Raw genomic sequence first — 15,162 nt, forward strand, 5'->3', positions numbered from 1 at the left:
CAAAGCACCTTGTCCCCATGTTGATGGATTTTTTTTTGCATTGATACATGTCACTGATACATGTCAAACACTTTTTACGACCATACCATGTATATAAGCCTTTAAAATTAGCACTTTTGATTTCTCCCATAGACTTTTAAAGGGTGTTTCACGGCTTTCGAATTTGCCACGAACACCCCAAATTGTTTGCTATTCGGCGAACAGGCGAACACCCGAGTCGAACATCGGGCTCATCCCTACAGCTGAATGTAAAACAGAATTGCCGGCAAATAAAAAGTCATTATAAAAAAATAAAAGAAAACAGCGTGGGGTACCCCTCCAATCAATATCAGGCCCTTTAGGTCCAGTATGGTTTTTAAGGGGAAGCCCAAAATAAATAAATCAATAAAATCAATAAAAATGGTGTGCGGTCCTCCAAAGTCCATACTGGACCCTTATCCAAGCATACAGCCCGGCAGGCCAGAAAAGGGAAAAGGGCCCGGGTATGGACTGGGGGGAGGGAGGGAACCCCAAGCTGTTTTTTTTTTCCTGAATTTTTATTTACCAGCAATTCTGATTACATTCAGCTGTCAGCGGGGAAGCCCCCTGACAGCTGATAAATCATCGGTTGTTAAGGACACATCAGCCGGCTTCCCAGCTCACTTCTCAACAACCAGCTATTCTTCACACATTTTTTGACTGAGCGGAATTTGAATCGTTACGAAAATTCAGAATTTGTTAGAAAACGAATATGTGAAATTAAACGAATTTCAACAATATCTATTAATATTTATAAATAACAGATAATATATTATTTCATTCGGAGATTCGGATACAACCAAAAGTTTGTCCGAATTTGTATTCGGACCGAAACCGATTGCACATGTCTAGTCTGAAGCTGTGGGTCAGACACAGAACTCAACCCTACTGGACACGTGTGGAATGAACTGGAACACCAACTGGGAGCCAGATCTTTTCCTCCAACATCGACAATATTGTCAGGATCCACCCAGCTGACTGATTGAGAGCTCTGCCTGGCACTCCATTGAGAATTGGGGGAGTAGAGCAGAGAGCAGTGACTGAGCGAACTGAGTTATCAGTGGTCATGTTCTATACAGACACACTGCTCAGCCATAACATTATGACCAGTAAAGTGAATAACACTGATTATCTTGTGACACTGCTACCCAAAAGAGGGTGTGATTTAACAGGTAGCAAGTAAACATGTTGTCCCTGAAGGTAATGTATTGAAAACAGAAAAAAAAAAAAAAAATGGGTAAGCATAAGAATTTGAGAGATTTGTACAAGGGCCAAATTGTAATGACTAGAAGAGTGGGTCAGAGCAACTCCAAAACTGCAGCTCTTGTGAGATGTTTCCAGTCTGCAGTGGTCAGGACCGACCAAAAGTGGTCCAAGGAAGGAAAACTGGCAACAGGGTCACGTGGGTGGCCAAGGCTTATTGATGCACGTGGGGAGCGAAGACTGACCGGTGTAGTCCGATCCAATAGAAGAGCTACTGGAGCTAAAAATGCTGAAAAAATGAATGCTGGTTCTGATAGAAAGGTGTCAGAACACACAGTGCATCAGTTTGTTGCAAATGGGACAAGTAGATGAACTACAGACCGGTAAGGGTGTCCACAGCTAAAAGAGCCTACAATGGGCACACGGACATCAGAACTGGACTACGGAGCAAAGGAAGAAAAAGTGACCTGGTCTGATGAATCACGATTTTCCTTTTACGTCATGGATGTCCAGGTGCATGGGCATCGTTCACCTGGATAGAGAAGATACTAGGATACACTATGGGAAAAAGGCAAGCTGGTGGAGGCAGTGTGCTGCTTTGTCTAGTGGGGTCCATGCCTTGATGAATCAGGGCTGTTTTGACAGCAAAAGTGGGCCTACTCAACATTAGGTAGGTGGTCATAATATTATGGTAAACATGTTATAGGGTTATATCTGATCGATGCTAGATAGATTTGATGATAGGCAGACAGGGTGTCCTACGTGTGTGGATGTTGCTGTGTTATGTAAAACTATTTGTTTAGTTTTTGACATTTTAGAATGAAGTGCCTTGAGATTGTGTAGAATTTTAAAGGGTGTCTTGACTGAAAAAAGGTTGAGAAACACTGAATTAGATAGATTAGATAGCCAGGACGGGGGGGGGGCAGACAGGGGGGGGGGGGGGGGGCAGACAGGACGGGGGGGGGGGGGAGGCAGACAGGACGGGGGGGGGGGAGGCAGACAGGACGGGGAGGAGACAGACAAGACGTGGATAGACAGACAAGATAGACAGACAGACAAGATAGACAGACAGACAGACAGACAGACAGACAGACAGACAGACAGACAGACAGACAGACAGACAGACAGACAGACAGACAGACAGACAGACAGACAGACAGACAGACAGTGATATTTTAGGAGGGGCATGGTAGGTTGTGGTGTAATGTTTGACTAGGATACTCTAATGCCCTGTACACACGGGTGGACTTTTCGGCAACAAAGGTCCGACGGTCTTTCCGACGGACTTTCGAACGAACGGACTTGCCTACACACGATCACACCAAAGTCTGACGGATTAGTACGTGATGACGTACACCGGACTAGAATAAGGAAGTTCATAGCCAGTAGCCAATAGTTGCCCTTGCGTTGGGTTTCATCAGTCGGACTAGCATACAGACGAGCAGATTTTTCCATAGGAACTGGGTCTGGCGGAGTTCGACACTGAATTAGATAGATTAGATAGCAAGGATAGAATATAGACAGACAGGACGGGGGGAGACAGACAAGACGGGGGGAGACAGACAAGACGGGGGGAGACAGACAAGACGGGGGGAGACAGACAAGACGGGGGGAGACAGACAAGACGGGGGGAGACAGACAAGACGGGGGGAGACAGACAAGACGGGGGGAGACAGACAAGACGGGGGGAGACAGACAAGACGGGGGGAGACAGACAAGACGGGGATAGACAGACAAGACGGGGATAGATAGACAAGACGGGGATAGATAGACAAGACGGGGATAGATAGACAAGACGGGATAGATAGACAAGATCTATCTAATAGTAAGATCTGTCTGCTATAATTCCCACCTCTGTTCCTGGCCACTTGAATGTTTTGACTGTTTCCGATCATCGCTGGATGTTCCAGCTCCTTCTATTACAGTCATTATACCCTAAAATAAATAAAACATCCAGCAGAGGGAGTGAGACCTCCTCATAAAGGCCCGATTCTCCAATCCATTTCCTTGTGCCTTGAAATTCACTTCAGAACCTTGAAACAGTAGAAACCACTTAACATACATTTGGTGAGAGCTCATAGGCAAACCATGTTTATACCAGTGAAAGGAAAAGGAAAGGCCACCGGTACAAACCTCACTCTCCTCTCCAGTCTACACTCACCTGATGTCCTCATCTGTCACCATAAATGCTTTGCAGAGCGGCTGCGACGTGTTTAGCCACACGGACGGGTTTTTCTCCACAGCGGCAGACAGCTGTCCGGTGATCGGGGCAGAGCTGGTGTGCAGTGCGCTGGCAACAGCTGCGAGTAATGTGTCCTGATTATTTCCAGGACCAACACCTGCAAGGGGTTAAAAAATATATATTCAGTGGCCACATGGGGCAGCATTGCATGGATGTAGTTCAACTTTTTTTTATTTTAGCACGTTTAAAAAGGAAGGAAGGAAGGAAGGAAGGAAGGAAGGAAGGAAGGAAGGTTCTGATCAGCTGCCATGGGCCTTAAAGCCTGAGTGCAACCAAAATCAAAAAAATCAGCACAAGGGACATAACTTACACTCAGTAGGATGTGTCCCTTGTGTTGATCTTGCTTCTGTTAGTAGTAATTGACCTCCATGCTGCAACCCCACCTTCCTTAGTAATGTCATAGTGCGGCGGGGGTTAAAGTGATACTAAAGTCTTGTTTTTTTTTTTCTCTATAAAAATAACAAACATGTAATACTTACGCGCTCTCTTGCAGTGGATTTGCTCAGAGCAGCCTGGATCCTCTTCTTCTCGGGTTCCTCTTCTGTGTTCCTTGCCCCTCCCTCCTGTTCAGTGCCCCCACAGCAAGCAGCTTGCTATGGGGGCACCCGAGCTGAGTCACAGCTCTGTGTGTCCATTCAGACATGGAGCCCCAACCCGGCACCGCCCCCTCTCTCCCCCGATTGGGTAGCTGACTTTGATTGACAGCAGCGGGAGCCAATGGCGCTGCTGCTGTGTCTCAGCCAATCAGGAAGGAGAATCTCGGACAGCTGAGACATTCCTGGACTTAGCTGTACAGAGAGGGACCTCAGGAAAGAGTTAGGGGGGGCTGCCGCACACAGAAGAATTTTTATCCTAATGCATAGGGTGCAGTAAGATAAGAAAACTTCTGCCTTTACAACCCCTTTAAAACAATTAAAGGACAATCACAGGCTCTCACCATGAGAGCTTGACTATGCCCACCCAGATCCAGCATTCAAAGAAGCCGTACTACAGCTTCAAAGAACGAAACATGATCTACAGTGCCTTGAAAAGTATTCACACCCCTTGAAATTTTCCACATTTTGTCATGTTACAACCAAAAACATAAATGTATTTTATTGGGATTTTTTGTGATAGATCAAAATAAAGTGACATGTAATTGTGAAGTGGAAGGAAAATTATAAATAGTTTTCTACATTTTTTACAAATAAATATCTGAAAAGTGTGGCGTGTATTTGTATTCAGCCCCCCTTTACTCCGATACCCCTAACTAAAATCTAGTGGAACCAATTGCCTTCAGAAGTCACCTAATTAGTAAATAGAGTCCACCTGTGTGTAATTTAATCTCAGTATAAATACAACTGTTCTGTGAAACCCTCAGAGGTTTGTTAGAGAACCTTAGTGAACAAACAGCATCATGAAGGCCAAGGAACACACCAGACAGGTCAGGGATAAAGTTATGGAGAAGTTTAAAGCAGTGTTAGGTTAAAAAAAAAAATCCCAAGCTTAGAAAATCTCACAGAGCACTGTTCACTCCATCATCTGAAAATGGAAAAAGTATGGAACAACTGCAAACCTACCAAGACATGGCCGTCCACCTAAGCTGAAAGGCCGGGCAAGGAGAGTATTCATCAGAGAAGCAGCCAAGAGGCCCATGGTAACTCTGGAGGAGCTGTAGGGATCCACAGCTCAGGTGGGACAATCTGTCCACAGGACAACTATTAGTCGTGCTCTCCACAAATCTGGTCTTTATGGAAGAGTGGCAAGAAGAAAGCCATTGTTGAAAGAAAGCCATAAGAAGTCCTGTTTGCAGTTTGCGAGAAACCATGTGAGGGACACAGCAAACATGCGGAAGAAGGTGCTCTGGTCAGATGAGACCAAAATGTTACTTTTTGGCCTAAAAGCAAAACGCTATGTGTGGTGGAAAACAGTGCACATCGTGAAACATGACTGGGGCGGAGGTTCACCTTCCAGCAGGACAACGACCCTAAACATACAGCAAGAGCTACAATGGAATGGTTTAGATCAAAGCATATTCATGTGTTAAAATGGCCCAGTCAAAGTCCAGACCTAAATCCAATTGAGAATCTGTGGCAAGACTTGAAAATTGCTGTTCACAGACACTGTCCATCCAATCTGACAGAGCTTGAGGCATTTTGCAAAGAATGGGCAAGAAATGTCACTCTTTAGATGTACAAAGCTGGTAGAGACATCCCCAAAAAGACTTGCAGCTGTAATTGCAGTGAAAGGTGGTTCTACAAAGTATTGACTCAGGGGGGCTGAATACAAATGCACACCACACTTTTCACATATTTGTAAAACAAAATTGAAAACCATTTATCATTTTCCTTCCACTTCACAATTATGTGCCACTTTGTAGACATCACATAAAATCCCAATAAAATACATTTACGTTTTTGGTTGTAACATGACAAAATGTGGAAAATTTCAAGGGGTATGAATACTTTTTCAAGACACTGTATGAGTGGAGGAGGCAGAGCTATCACCCACCCATCCTCCATTTACAGGTTGCTTCCCATGTATAGACGCTGTAGTATGGCTTCTATGAATGGAGGAGCTGGGGGGGAACGGGTGGGCATAGTCGGGGGGCACTCTTGATAAGAGCCTGTGACGACCCCTTTAGTTGTATTAACCCCTATTGCACCAGAAGATTACTGCGACAGGTGTGGGGGGCAGGACAGAGGAGAATTACATTACTACTAATAGAAGAGGAATCAGCACAAGGGACTCATTCTACTCACTGTAAGTTATGTCCCTTGTGCTGATTTTTTATTCTGGCTACACTTAGGCTTTAAAGGAGACAGAAATCCATCTGCATTATTTACTAGAATAAAAGAATGAGATCAGTGGTGCATTACAAAATGGCACAATGGACAGCTGACCGGGACCCCAAACTCCAGCCCCCCCAGCTCAGTTCATCTTCTGTCAATCTCAGTGGCAGGAGACCTGATTTTTCTCTTCTGCACTCATGTACAACTTGTAGGTCTTGTCCCTCCCCTGTGACTGGACAGTAAAAGGAGAAAGAGGTGACTGATGAGGTCATCTCTCTGTCACTTTGCTTTCTTCTCCTATCAGCATGCTTCTTGTGCTGCAGTACAACAGAATGGCTACTTATGCTGACTCTCCCTCCTCTATTCTGAGCTCTGCTAGAGGCCGATACCACGTATAAAAAAAAAAAAAAAAGAGAAGAGAAGAGGATCCACGCTGCTTGCAAATATCAAAAATAAAATGTAACAATATAATAAAAGAATATCTGGAGTTTGGCTTAAGAGTAGAATCACATATTAAGATAACCTGCATGTTATTAGGGCGATAAAAAGAAATCCGCAGCACAGCAAAAAACCCAGAACAGACACAACAACGTGAAGATCCCATGGGTACCCGAGTAATGATCTCCCTTTATAGACACATAATTAAGACTACAGAGAAAACACATCTGACTCCACATTTGCATTGAGTTGCAGTACCAGTCAGAGAGGGATCATTAACACATCTCTGCCATAAAAGACTTCTCTCCTTCCATGCAGATGTTTTTCCTTTTTAACCAATTAAGCACCTTAAGCATACAAGGTGCTCCCAAAATGAATATAAAGTTCTTGATCTATGTCTGCTCTGCTGAAGACCACGTGACCTACCTCCGCTTTGCCAACCAGGTCCCAATATACACTCACCGGTCACTTTATTAGGTACATCTGTGTACACTTGTTACCTGCTCGGTAACAAAAATTGCTAATCAGCCAACCACATGGCAACAACTCAATGCAGTTAGGCATCTAGACTTTTAGACTTGGTGAAGGCGACTTGCTGAAGTTCAAACCGAGCATCAAAATAGGGAAGAAAGGGGATTTAGGTGACTTTGAAGGTGGTATGGTTGTTGGTATCAGACGGCCTGGTGTGAGCATTTCAAAAACTGCTGATCTACTGGGATTTTCACGCACAACCATCTCTAGGGTTTACAGAGAATGGTCCAAAAAAGAGAAAATATCCAGTGAGCGGCAGTTGTGTGGAGGGAAAAAGCCTTGTTGAGGTCAGAGGAGAATGGCAGACAGGTTTGAGATGACAGAAAGACAACAGTAACTCAAATTAACCGCTTGTTACAACCAAGGAATGCAGAATACCATCTCTGAATGCACAACACATCGAACTTTGAAGCAGATGGGCTACAGCAGCAGAAGACCACACCGGGTGCCACTCCTGTCAGCTAAGAACAGGAAACTGAGGCTACAATTCACACAGGATCACCAAAATTGGACAATAGAAGATTTAAAAAAAAAAAGTTGCCTGGTCTGAGGAGTCTGGATTTCAGCAGCGACATTCAGATGGTCGGGTCAGAATTTGGCATAAACAACATGAAATCCTGGATCCATCCTGCCTTGTATCACCGGTTCAGGCTGGTGGTGTAATGGTGTGGGGGGGGGGGTATTTTTTTGGCACACTTTGGGCCCCTTAGTACCAACTGAACATTGTTTAAACCCCACGGCCTACCTGAGTATTGTTGCTGACCATGTCCATCCCTTTATGACTACAGTGTACCCATCTTCTGATGGCTCCTTCCAGCAGGATAATGCACCATGTCACAAAGATCAAATCATCTCACCACTGGACAATGAGGTCCCTGTACTCCAATGGTCTCCACAGTCACCACATCTCAATACAATAGAGCTTGGAAATCGCCTTCTATTTGTTTGACTGTGCAGATCAAAGGCTTGCCTGAAAGGAGATATCTATCTACACTATATTCAGGCGATTCCACTGAAGTGTACGGTAAATGCTTCAGCAAATATAACCTTCAGGGCCCCGATGCAAGAAACCATAAAGGAACCCCCCCGACCCTCAGTTGCCCTCTCCCCCCCTCCAACACCACCACCACAGTAGTGGACCGCCAGGCCCTGGTCGCAAGTGCAATCTTTGCGACCCTGGTAGTTCCGCCACTGGCGTCAGTAGTTTTTTTGATTATTTTTTTACCATTGTATTCTATCATTTTATTTGTTATTATTTTTTACAATTTTTTTTAAGGAGCCCCGTTGGAGGGCTTTGGTGGGATATCAGGGGTCTAAACAGACCTCTGATGTTCCACCTTTGAGACAGAGAAAGGAAAGTGAGGACACAGCCTTCCATCTCTGCAGCCCCGTTTACTAGGTTTCAGTTATGAATGAACAGTCAGTAATCGGTATTCATCAAGACAAGGAAGGGGCCAGTAAATGTCACATTTACCGGCCCCTTCCCCGATCCTCCATCCTGAAAGCATTCCCTGCAGCTCTGCCAGGTTCCCTCATCCTGCCGGCTGCTGTGGGAGAATGCTTTCAGGATGGAGAGCGGGGAAGAAGACGGTAAATGAAGCAGCCAGCGGGAGGGGGGAAAGCGGCAGAGCTGCAGGGGATGGGGGGGGGGGCAACCAGGAGAGAGCACGATCACAGCAGGTGATGGACAGGAGGGGAGTGCGGTAACATGTAGAGGAACCAATCGCCCCCATTTTCCTCCTGCAGCTGCTGAAAGGCATACTAGCAGGTTATGTGGATCCCTCCCGCCAGCACTGTCACGGATCTCCAGCACTGCCATCTTCAATTCCTTCCGGGTTCATGGGCTCTGGCTGTATGAATGACCGGGGCCGCAGTGATGTCACTCCCGCATATGCGTGTGAGAGCCCTCGGCTCCCGGAGGGGGGGTCTGAAGGTACGGCGCAGTATGTCATTCCTTCAGAGAGCATGGGCCAGTGACATCACCAGTTGCATGAATATCTTCTAAACAGTGCAAGCTTAGAAGATATTCATCGTACCTACAGCTAAGCTAGGCCTACCTGTAGGTACAAGTTCAAAAGTGAAGTTTGCCTCCACTTTAAAGCCCCAGTACAGCACAGCTCAAAGTAAGAGGAAGAAGCAGTGTAAGACAGGAGACAGCAGGGTGGCCATAAGAGAAGATCATCGGTGTGCTGCTTCTCCTTCACGGTCTAATCACAGACTGGGGAAGGTCCAATACAGTGTGGGTTTAGTCAAAGTGGGTTGAATAATGTTGGCCATCATTCAACCTGGAGGACTAAGGACTATATTAAAGTACTGCTTGGCATAGATCTCTATTGAAGCCGAGTATTGCAGAAAAAGCTGCCAATGAATGACTGTGCACTGCTGTACTCGTGAATGCGGCGGTGCCATAGTGGCGCTTTTCGGCCGCTAGGAACAATGGGGGAAGGGAAAGGGATCACCGCTCCAGGTGGAAATGTGGATATAGAACTCTCCTCAGAACTGGAACACCAGGGGGCGGCTAAGCATATAGCAACATGAGGCAAAAAGGAAGTTCTGGACAGCCGCACTCCTCAATATAGCCTTTATTAGTAAAAAGTCCAACAGATACAAGCCACAGCGAAAAATGGGACAAACGAGCTGACGCGTTTCACACTTAACAGCGCTTAGTCATAGCTCAGTGTGAAACGCGTCAACTGGTTTGTCCCATTTTTCGCTGTGGCTTGTATCTGTTGGACTTTTTACTAATAAAGGCTATATTCCGGAGTGCGGCTGTCCAGAACTTCCTTTTTGCCTCATGTTGCTTTTCAGCTGCTAGCAGGGCATTTTTAACCCCTCAAGAAGGTGTTAAGAAGGGGTCAAAAGCGCCCGTGTTTCGGCGCTTCCTGAAGCGCTGCCCTTTCATTCCAATGGGCAGGGGGTGGTGTAGGAGCGCTGTATACGAGGTATGAGAGGGAGGTATGAGAGGCAGTCTACAGGCGCTATTTTTAGCGCCAAAACGCCTGAAAACGGCCTCAGTGTAAAAGGGGTCTTAGTCTGTTACCCCCAGCGTCAGTTAGTGTCAGATTGCTTGCTACACTATTGCCCAGTCCCATTATAAGTTGCTGATCGCCGTCAGTAGTATAAAATACTACTATAGTATATAAAAAAAAAAATTCATTATATATATATATATATATATATATATATATATATATATATATATATATATATATATATATATATATATATATATATATATATATATATATACATACACACACACACACACACATATTTATATATATATATATACATACATATTTATATTTACACAGACACACACATCATATAGTTTGTAGGCCCTGTACCTTTCATGCAAACCAAACACTTTTTGGTATTTTGTTTTTTTATCATCAACATGTAGCAGAAGCAGAATACATTTTAGCCAAAATTTATAAAGAAATGTGTTTTTTAAATGGATATGTTTTATAGCAGAAAGTAAAAAATAATACAAAATAAATAAAAGTAAATAATTGTTTCAAAATGTTTGGTCTCTTTTTGTTAATATAATAATAAAAAAACACAGTGGTGATCAAATACCACCAAAAGAAAGCTGTATTTGTATGGAAAAAAAAAAATGATATAAATTTGGTTTGGGTACAGCGTTGCATGACTGCGCAATTACCAGGTTAAGTAGCGCAGCGCTCAATTGCAGAAAAATGCCCTGGTCAAGAAGGGAGTAAAATCTTCCGGAGCTGAAGTGGTTAATTACACCCATGTGAATGATGCCTAACTGGCTTTTTATTTATTGTTTTTTAAATAGAGTTTTGCTTTAACTGTGTGAGACTTTGTGGGCGAAGCAATAATTAGCAGCATGGATTAGGTGATAATTTTTACCCTATAAAATGCGTTTTTGTTTTTTTTCTGCTCCAGTTCCTTCATCCTCATCTGGTGGCTTACACTGTGGAGAGACTGTATTGGCTCAATGCACAAGTCCAGCAAAAGAGATGTCCCCAACGCCACACACCCCACAGTCACAGTAAAAACAGCCTCAGCCCAGCTCCACCCCAATGCGTTTTGTCCTGCTCTCATAACTAAGCCCCATGGGTGAGGCAAAACTTGGAGCATGGCCTGAATGGAGCTGGGCTAGGGCTGCTTTTACTCAAGTGACTGTTGGGTATGTTGGTGTGCTGCATTCAGGACATCTCTTTTGCTGAACCTTGTTTTTTGCTTTGTCACATTTCAATGACTTTACATGGTAAATGGACAACGTTCATAGTAAATTGATGCAGATAATGTCAACATGTCATTTTGCACAAAAACAGAAATCCTTGTATAGATCACTTAAAGACTCTGCTGTTCCAGGACTCCTACCTTGCAGGCCTTTAGGTAGTTCCATGGGGTATATGATTTGTTCTGTGACATCCGATGCATTAAGTCCTTCTAACCTTTTTTCCCAGAAGAGCTGAAATAACAATAAAACACAGCCTGAAAATCAGTGGAAAAAGAAAAAAAAACAAAATTTTTTTTATCAAAAAAACATAAAAACTAAAAAAACAAACAAAAAAAAAAAAAATCAAATGTTAAATGGAAGCACTACTCTACACAAAAAACTTAAGCAAAGTTTTTTTTTTTCGTTTTAAGAACCATACTCACCTAGGTGGATGCTGCATCTGTCCCAAAGCCTTTAACACGAGAACCGAACGATTAAACACCACCGATCGCTCTGTTCTCACAACTCTCAGCTTGCTGAGAGGTTGAATCGTGGGGGCGGTACAGGCATGTGGGTGGATCCCGACTTCCATTGTCACGATGTTGCCCGAGTCTGGACCGGCACTGTGACGTCAGCAGACAGCGGACTTCAGCCCGCTGTCTGCTGAAAATGGGTCAAAGGAGTGCAGAACGAACTGCACTCCTGTGATCCATAGGGGAAGTACAGCCAAACAAGCTTTGGGTGTAGTTCTCCTTTAAAGCTTACTGTAGGTATAAAGGAGCCATTTACAATGCAATGTGTAAGTTCAGCACACATAAATGCACGTGTATCGACATGCATTTGTATGCTGAGTTGTTTTAAAATGTGCTTTAATGCTTTACTTTTTAACATCACTAAGCTTTATCTGTAAAGACGGTTTTGACTCTTGAGCGTATGGGCATTGAGGTGTGCTTACATGCGTTACTAAAAAAAAAAAAAAAAAAAAAAAAAAAAAGGAAGGAGTGCAGCCAGGTTCCACTGTTTTTTTTGCCGTGCAAACGGCGTGCACTGCTCCTATTGAAATATGATGTTTTTACAACGCATGCAAATATCTGGTGTGAATGGACCTTAACCACTAGCCAACCAGCCGCTGTCATTATACTGCGGCAGGTCAGCTTGTTCCCGCACATTGCCGTAGGTGTACGTTGGCACCTTTAAGGGCGATAGCAGGTGTGTCCGCTGCAAGGTGGGAAACCCAATGCGCATGGCCGGAGGCTGCGATGCCTGCCGGCGACCCGCAATCTCGTGCGCGAGAGCCAGAACGGGGATGTGTGTATGTAAATACACAAATCCCAATTCTGACAGGGGAGGAGAGACAGATCTGCTGTGCCTACTAATCAGGAACAGTGATCTGTCTCCTCCTCTATTCAGTCCCCTCCCCCCACAGTTAGATACACACATGAGGGAACACATTTAACCCCTTGATTGCCCCCTAGTGTTAACCCCTTCCCTGACATATACACAGTAATCAGTGCATTTTTATAGCACCGATCGCAGTATGAATGTCAATGGTCCCAAAAATGTGTCAAAAGTGTCCGTTCTGTACACCGCAATGTCGCAGTCCCACAAAAAAAAATAATAATAATAATAATAATAATATTGCAGATCGCCGCCATTACTAGTAAAAAAATAAAAAAATAAGCATGCCATACATCTATCCCCTATTTTGTAGACACTATAACTTTTGTGCAAACCAATCAATATATGCTTATTGCAATTTTTTTGTTGCCAAAAATATGTAGAAGAATATAGATCGGCCTAAACTGATAAAGAAGTTTCTTTAACATTTTTTTTGTGGTTATTATAGCAAAAAGTATAAAATATTGTTTTTTTTTTTTTTTTTTCAAAATTGTCGCTCTTTTTTGTTTATAGCGCAAAAAATAAAAAAATGCAAAAAATAAAATCTGCAGGAGGTGATCAAATACCAGCAAAAGAAAGCTTTATTTGTGAGAAAGAAAAAAAATTGTTTGGGTACAATGTCGCATGACCGCGCAATTGTCAGTTAAGTGCCGTATCGCAAAAAATGACCTGGTCATTAAGGGGGCAAATCCTTCTGGTCCTTAAGTGGTTAAAAGTAGTTCTAACCCCTTACATATACCCAGTTAAGTGACTGGCCTCAGGTGATACACAAATCCTCCTACATAAGTTGCATCTGTTTATCTGCAGCACGCTCTCCTCTACAGCTGTTTAAAGTCCATCACTTGCACGGTACTAGATACACGAGCCAGCACTTCCAGGTAGGGGGTCATGCTGCCAGCTGTGCTGTGATTAGACACAGCAGATGCCGATCAACGGGTGCCCATCTGATTGTCAGGAAGACACACAGGACAGAGCCCCACCTAGGTAAACAACCCAGAGCTCTGTCAGCAGGGAAGTCATGAATTTATTTTTTTTCTGCAAAACAGGGAATACAATCTATTAGAGCTGCACAATTAATCATTAAAGGATCTATTATTCTACCCCCCCTCTTAAGATCTAAAAACAGCTTAGGTGGAGATAGAGAAATATTATAAAATATTGTTCTTTTTATAAATTTAGATCAAAGGAATGAACTGCGGTCTGTAAATGAGATCAGTTTCAGACTAAACCTTTTTTTGACACTTGTTGCTTACAAGTTAAAAGCCATATGTTTTGCTAGAATATATATACACACACACACACACACACACACACACACATATACATATATATATATATATTTTAGCAGAAACCCTAGACTAGAGAATAAAATAACAGTTGTTGCAATATTTTATGTCACACTGTATTGGCGCAGCGGTCTTTTCAAATGCAATTTTCTTGGAAAAAATACACTTTAATGAATTTTAAATAAATAAACAGTAAAGTTAGCACAAATTTTGTATATTGTGAAAGATGATGTTACGCCACGAGAATCGTGATCTTTATATTAAGCAAAAGAAAATCTTGATTCTCATTTTAGCCAGAATCATGCAGCCTTACAATCCATCACATCCCTTAGTAAAAGCACCACACAGTATACCAAAACACTGGCTAGGCACACATTTCACCCTTTGATCGTCCTAGATTAGCACTGATCACTCTATTAGTGTCACTGGTTCCCGCAGAGTGTCAGTTAGTGTCTAATTTCTTGCCGCAATATTGCAGTCCCACTGTAGGTCGCTGATCGCCATTACTACTATTAAAAAAAAAAAAAAATTCCATAAATATTATCCCATAGTTTGCAGACACTATAAATTTTGCGCAAACCAATCAATATACACTTATTGGGATTTTTTACTAAAAATATGTAGCAGAATAGATATTTACCTAAAGGAGAGATTTTTTACATTTTTTTTTTTTATTGGATATGTTTTATAGCAGTATGTAAAAAAATTTTTTTTTTTTTTTTGCTTATAGCGCAAAAAAATAAAGACGCAGAGGTGATCAAATACCACCAAAAGAAAGCTCTATTTTTTTTTTTTTTTTAAACAATTATTATTTATGGACAGCGTTGCACGACCGCGCAATTGTCAGCTAAAATAACGCAGTGCCATATCGCAAAAAATGGCCTGGTCATGAAGGGGGTTAACCACTTAAGGACCGAGCCTCTTTCTGAGATTTGTTGTTTACAAGTTAAAAACAGGTTTGCTAGAAAATTACTTAGAACCCCCAAACATTATAAAAAAAATTTCTAACAACCTAGAGAATAAAATGGCGGTCATTGCAATACTTTCTGTCACACCGTATTTGTGCAGCGGTCTTACAAGCGC

The 15,162-nt window shown here is 42.9% G+C and overlaps 1 protein-coding gene across 1 annotated transcript in view; it reads right to left on the bottom strand.

Moving 5' to 3' along the window:
• MBD2 (methyl-CpG binding domain protein 2) overlaps positions 1–15,162 on the bottom strand; it is a 108,347-nt gene that overhangs the window by 26,115 nt on the left and 67,070 nt on the right. The window contains exons 4-5 of the mRNA XM_073619869.1: positions 11,557–11,647; positions 3,383–3,560 (exon numbers count right to left, since the gene is read on the bottom strand). Coding sequence (XP_073475970.1) covers positions 3,383–3,560; positions 11,557–11,647 — 269 coding nt within the window. The remainder of the gene's footprint in view (positions 1–3,382; positions 3,561–11,556; positions 11,648–15,162) is intronic.

This window comes from Aquarana catesbeiana, linkage group LG01 (assembly GCF_042186555.1).
Source record: "Aquarana catesbeiana isolate 2022-GZ linkage group LG01, ASM4218655v1, whole genome shotgun sequence".
NCBI classification, from domain to species: Eukaryota; Metazoa; Chordata; class Amphibia; order Anura; family Ranidae; genus Aquarana; species Aquarana catesbeiana.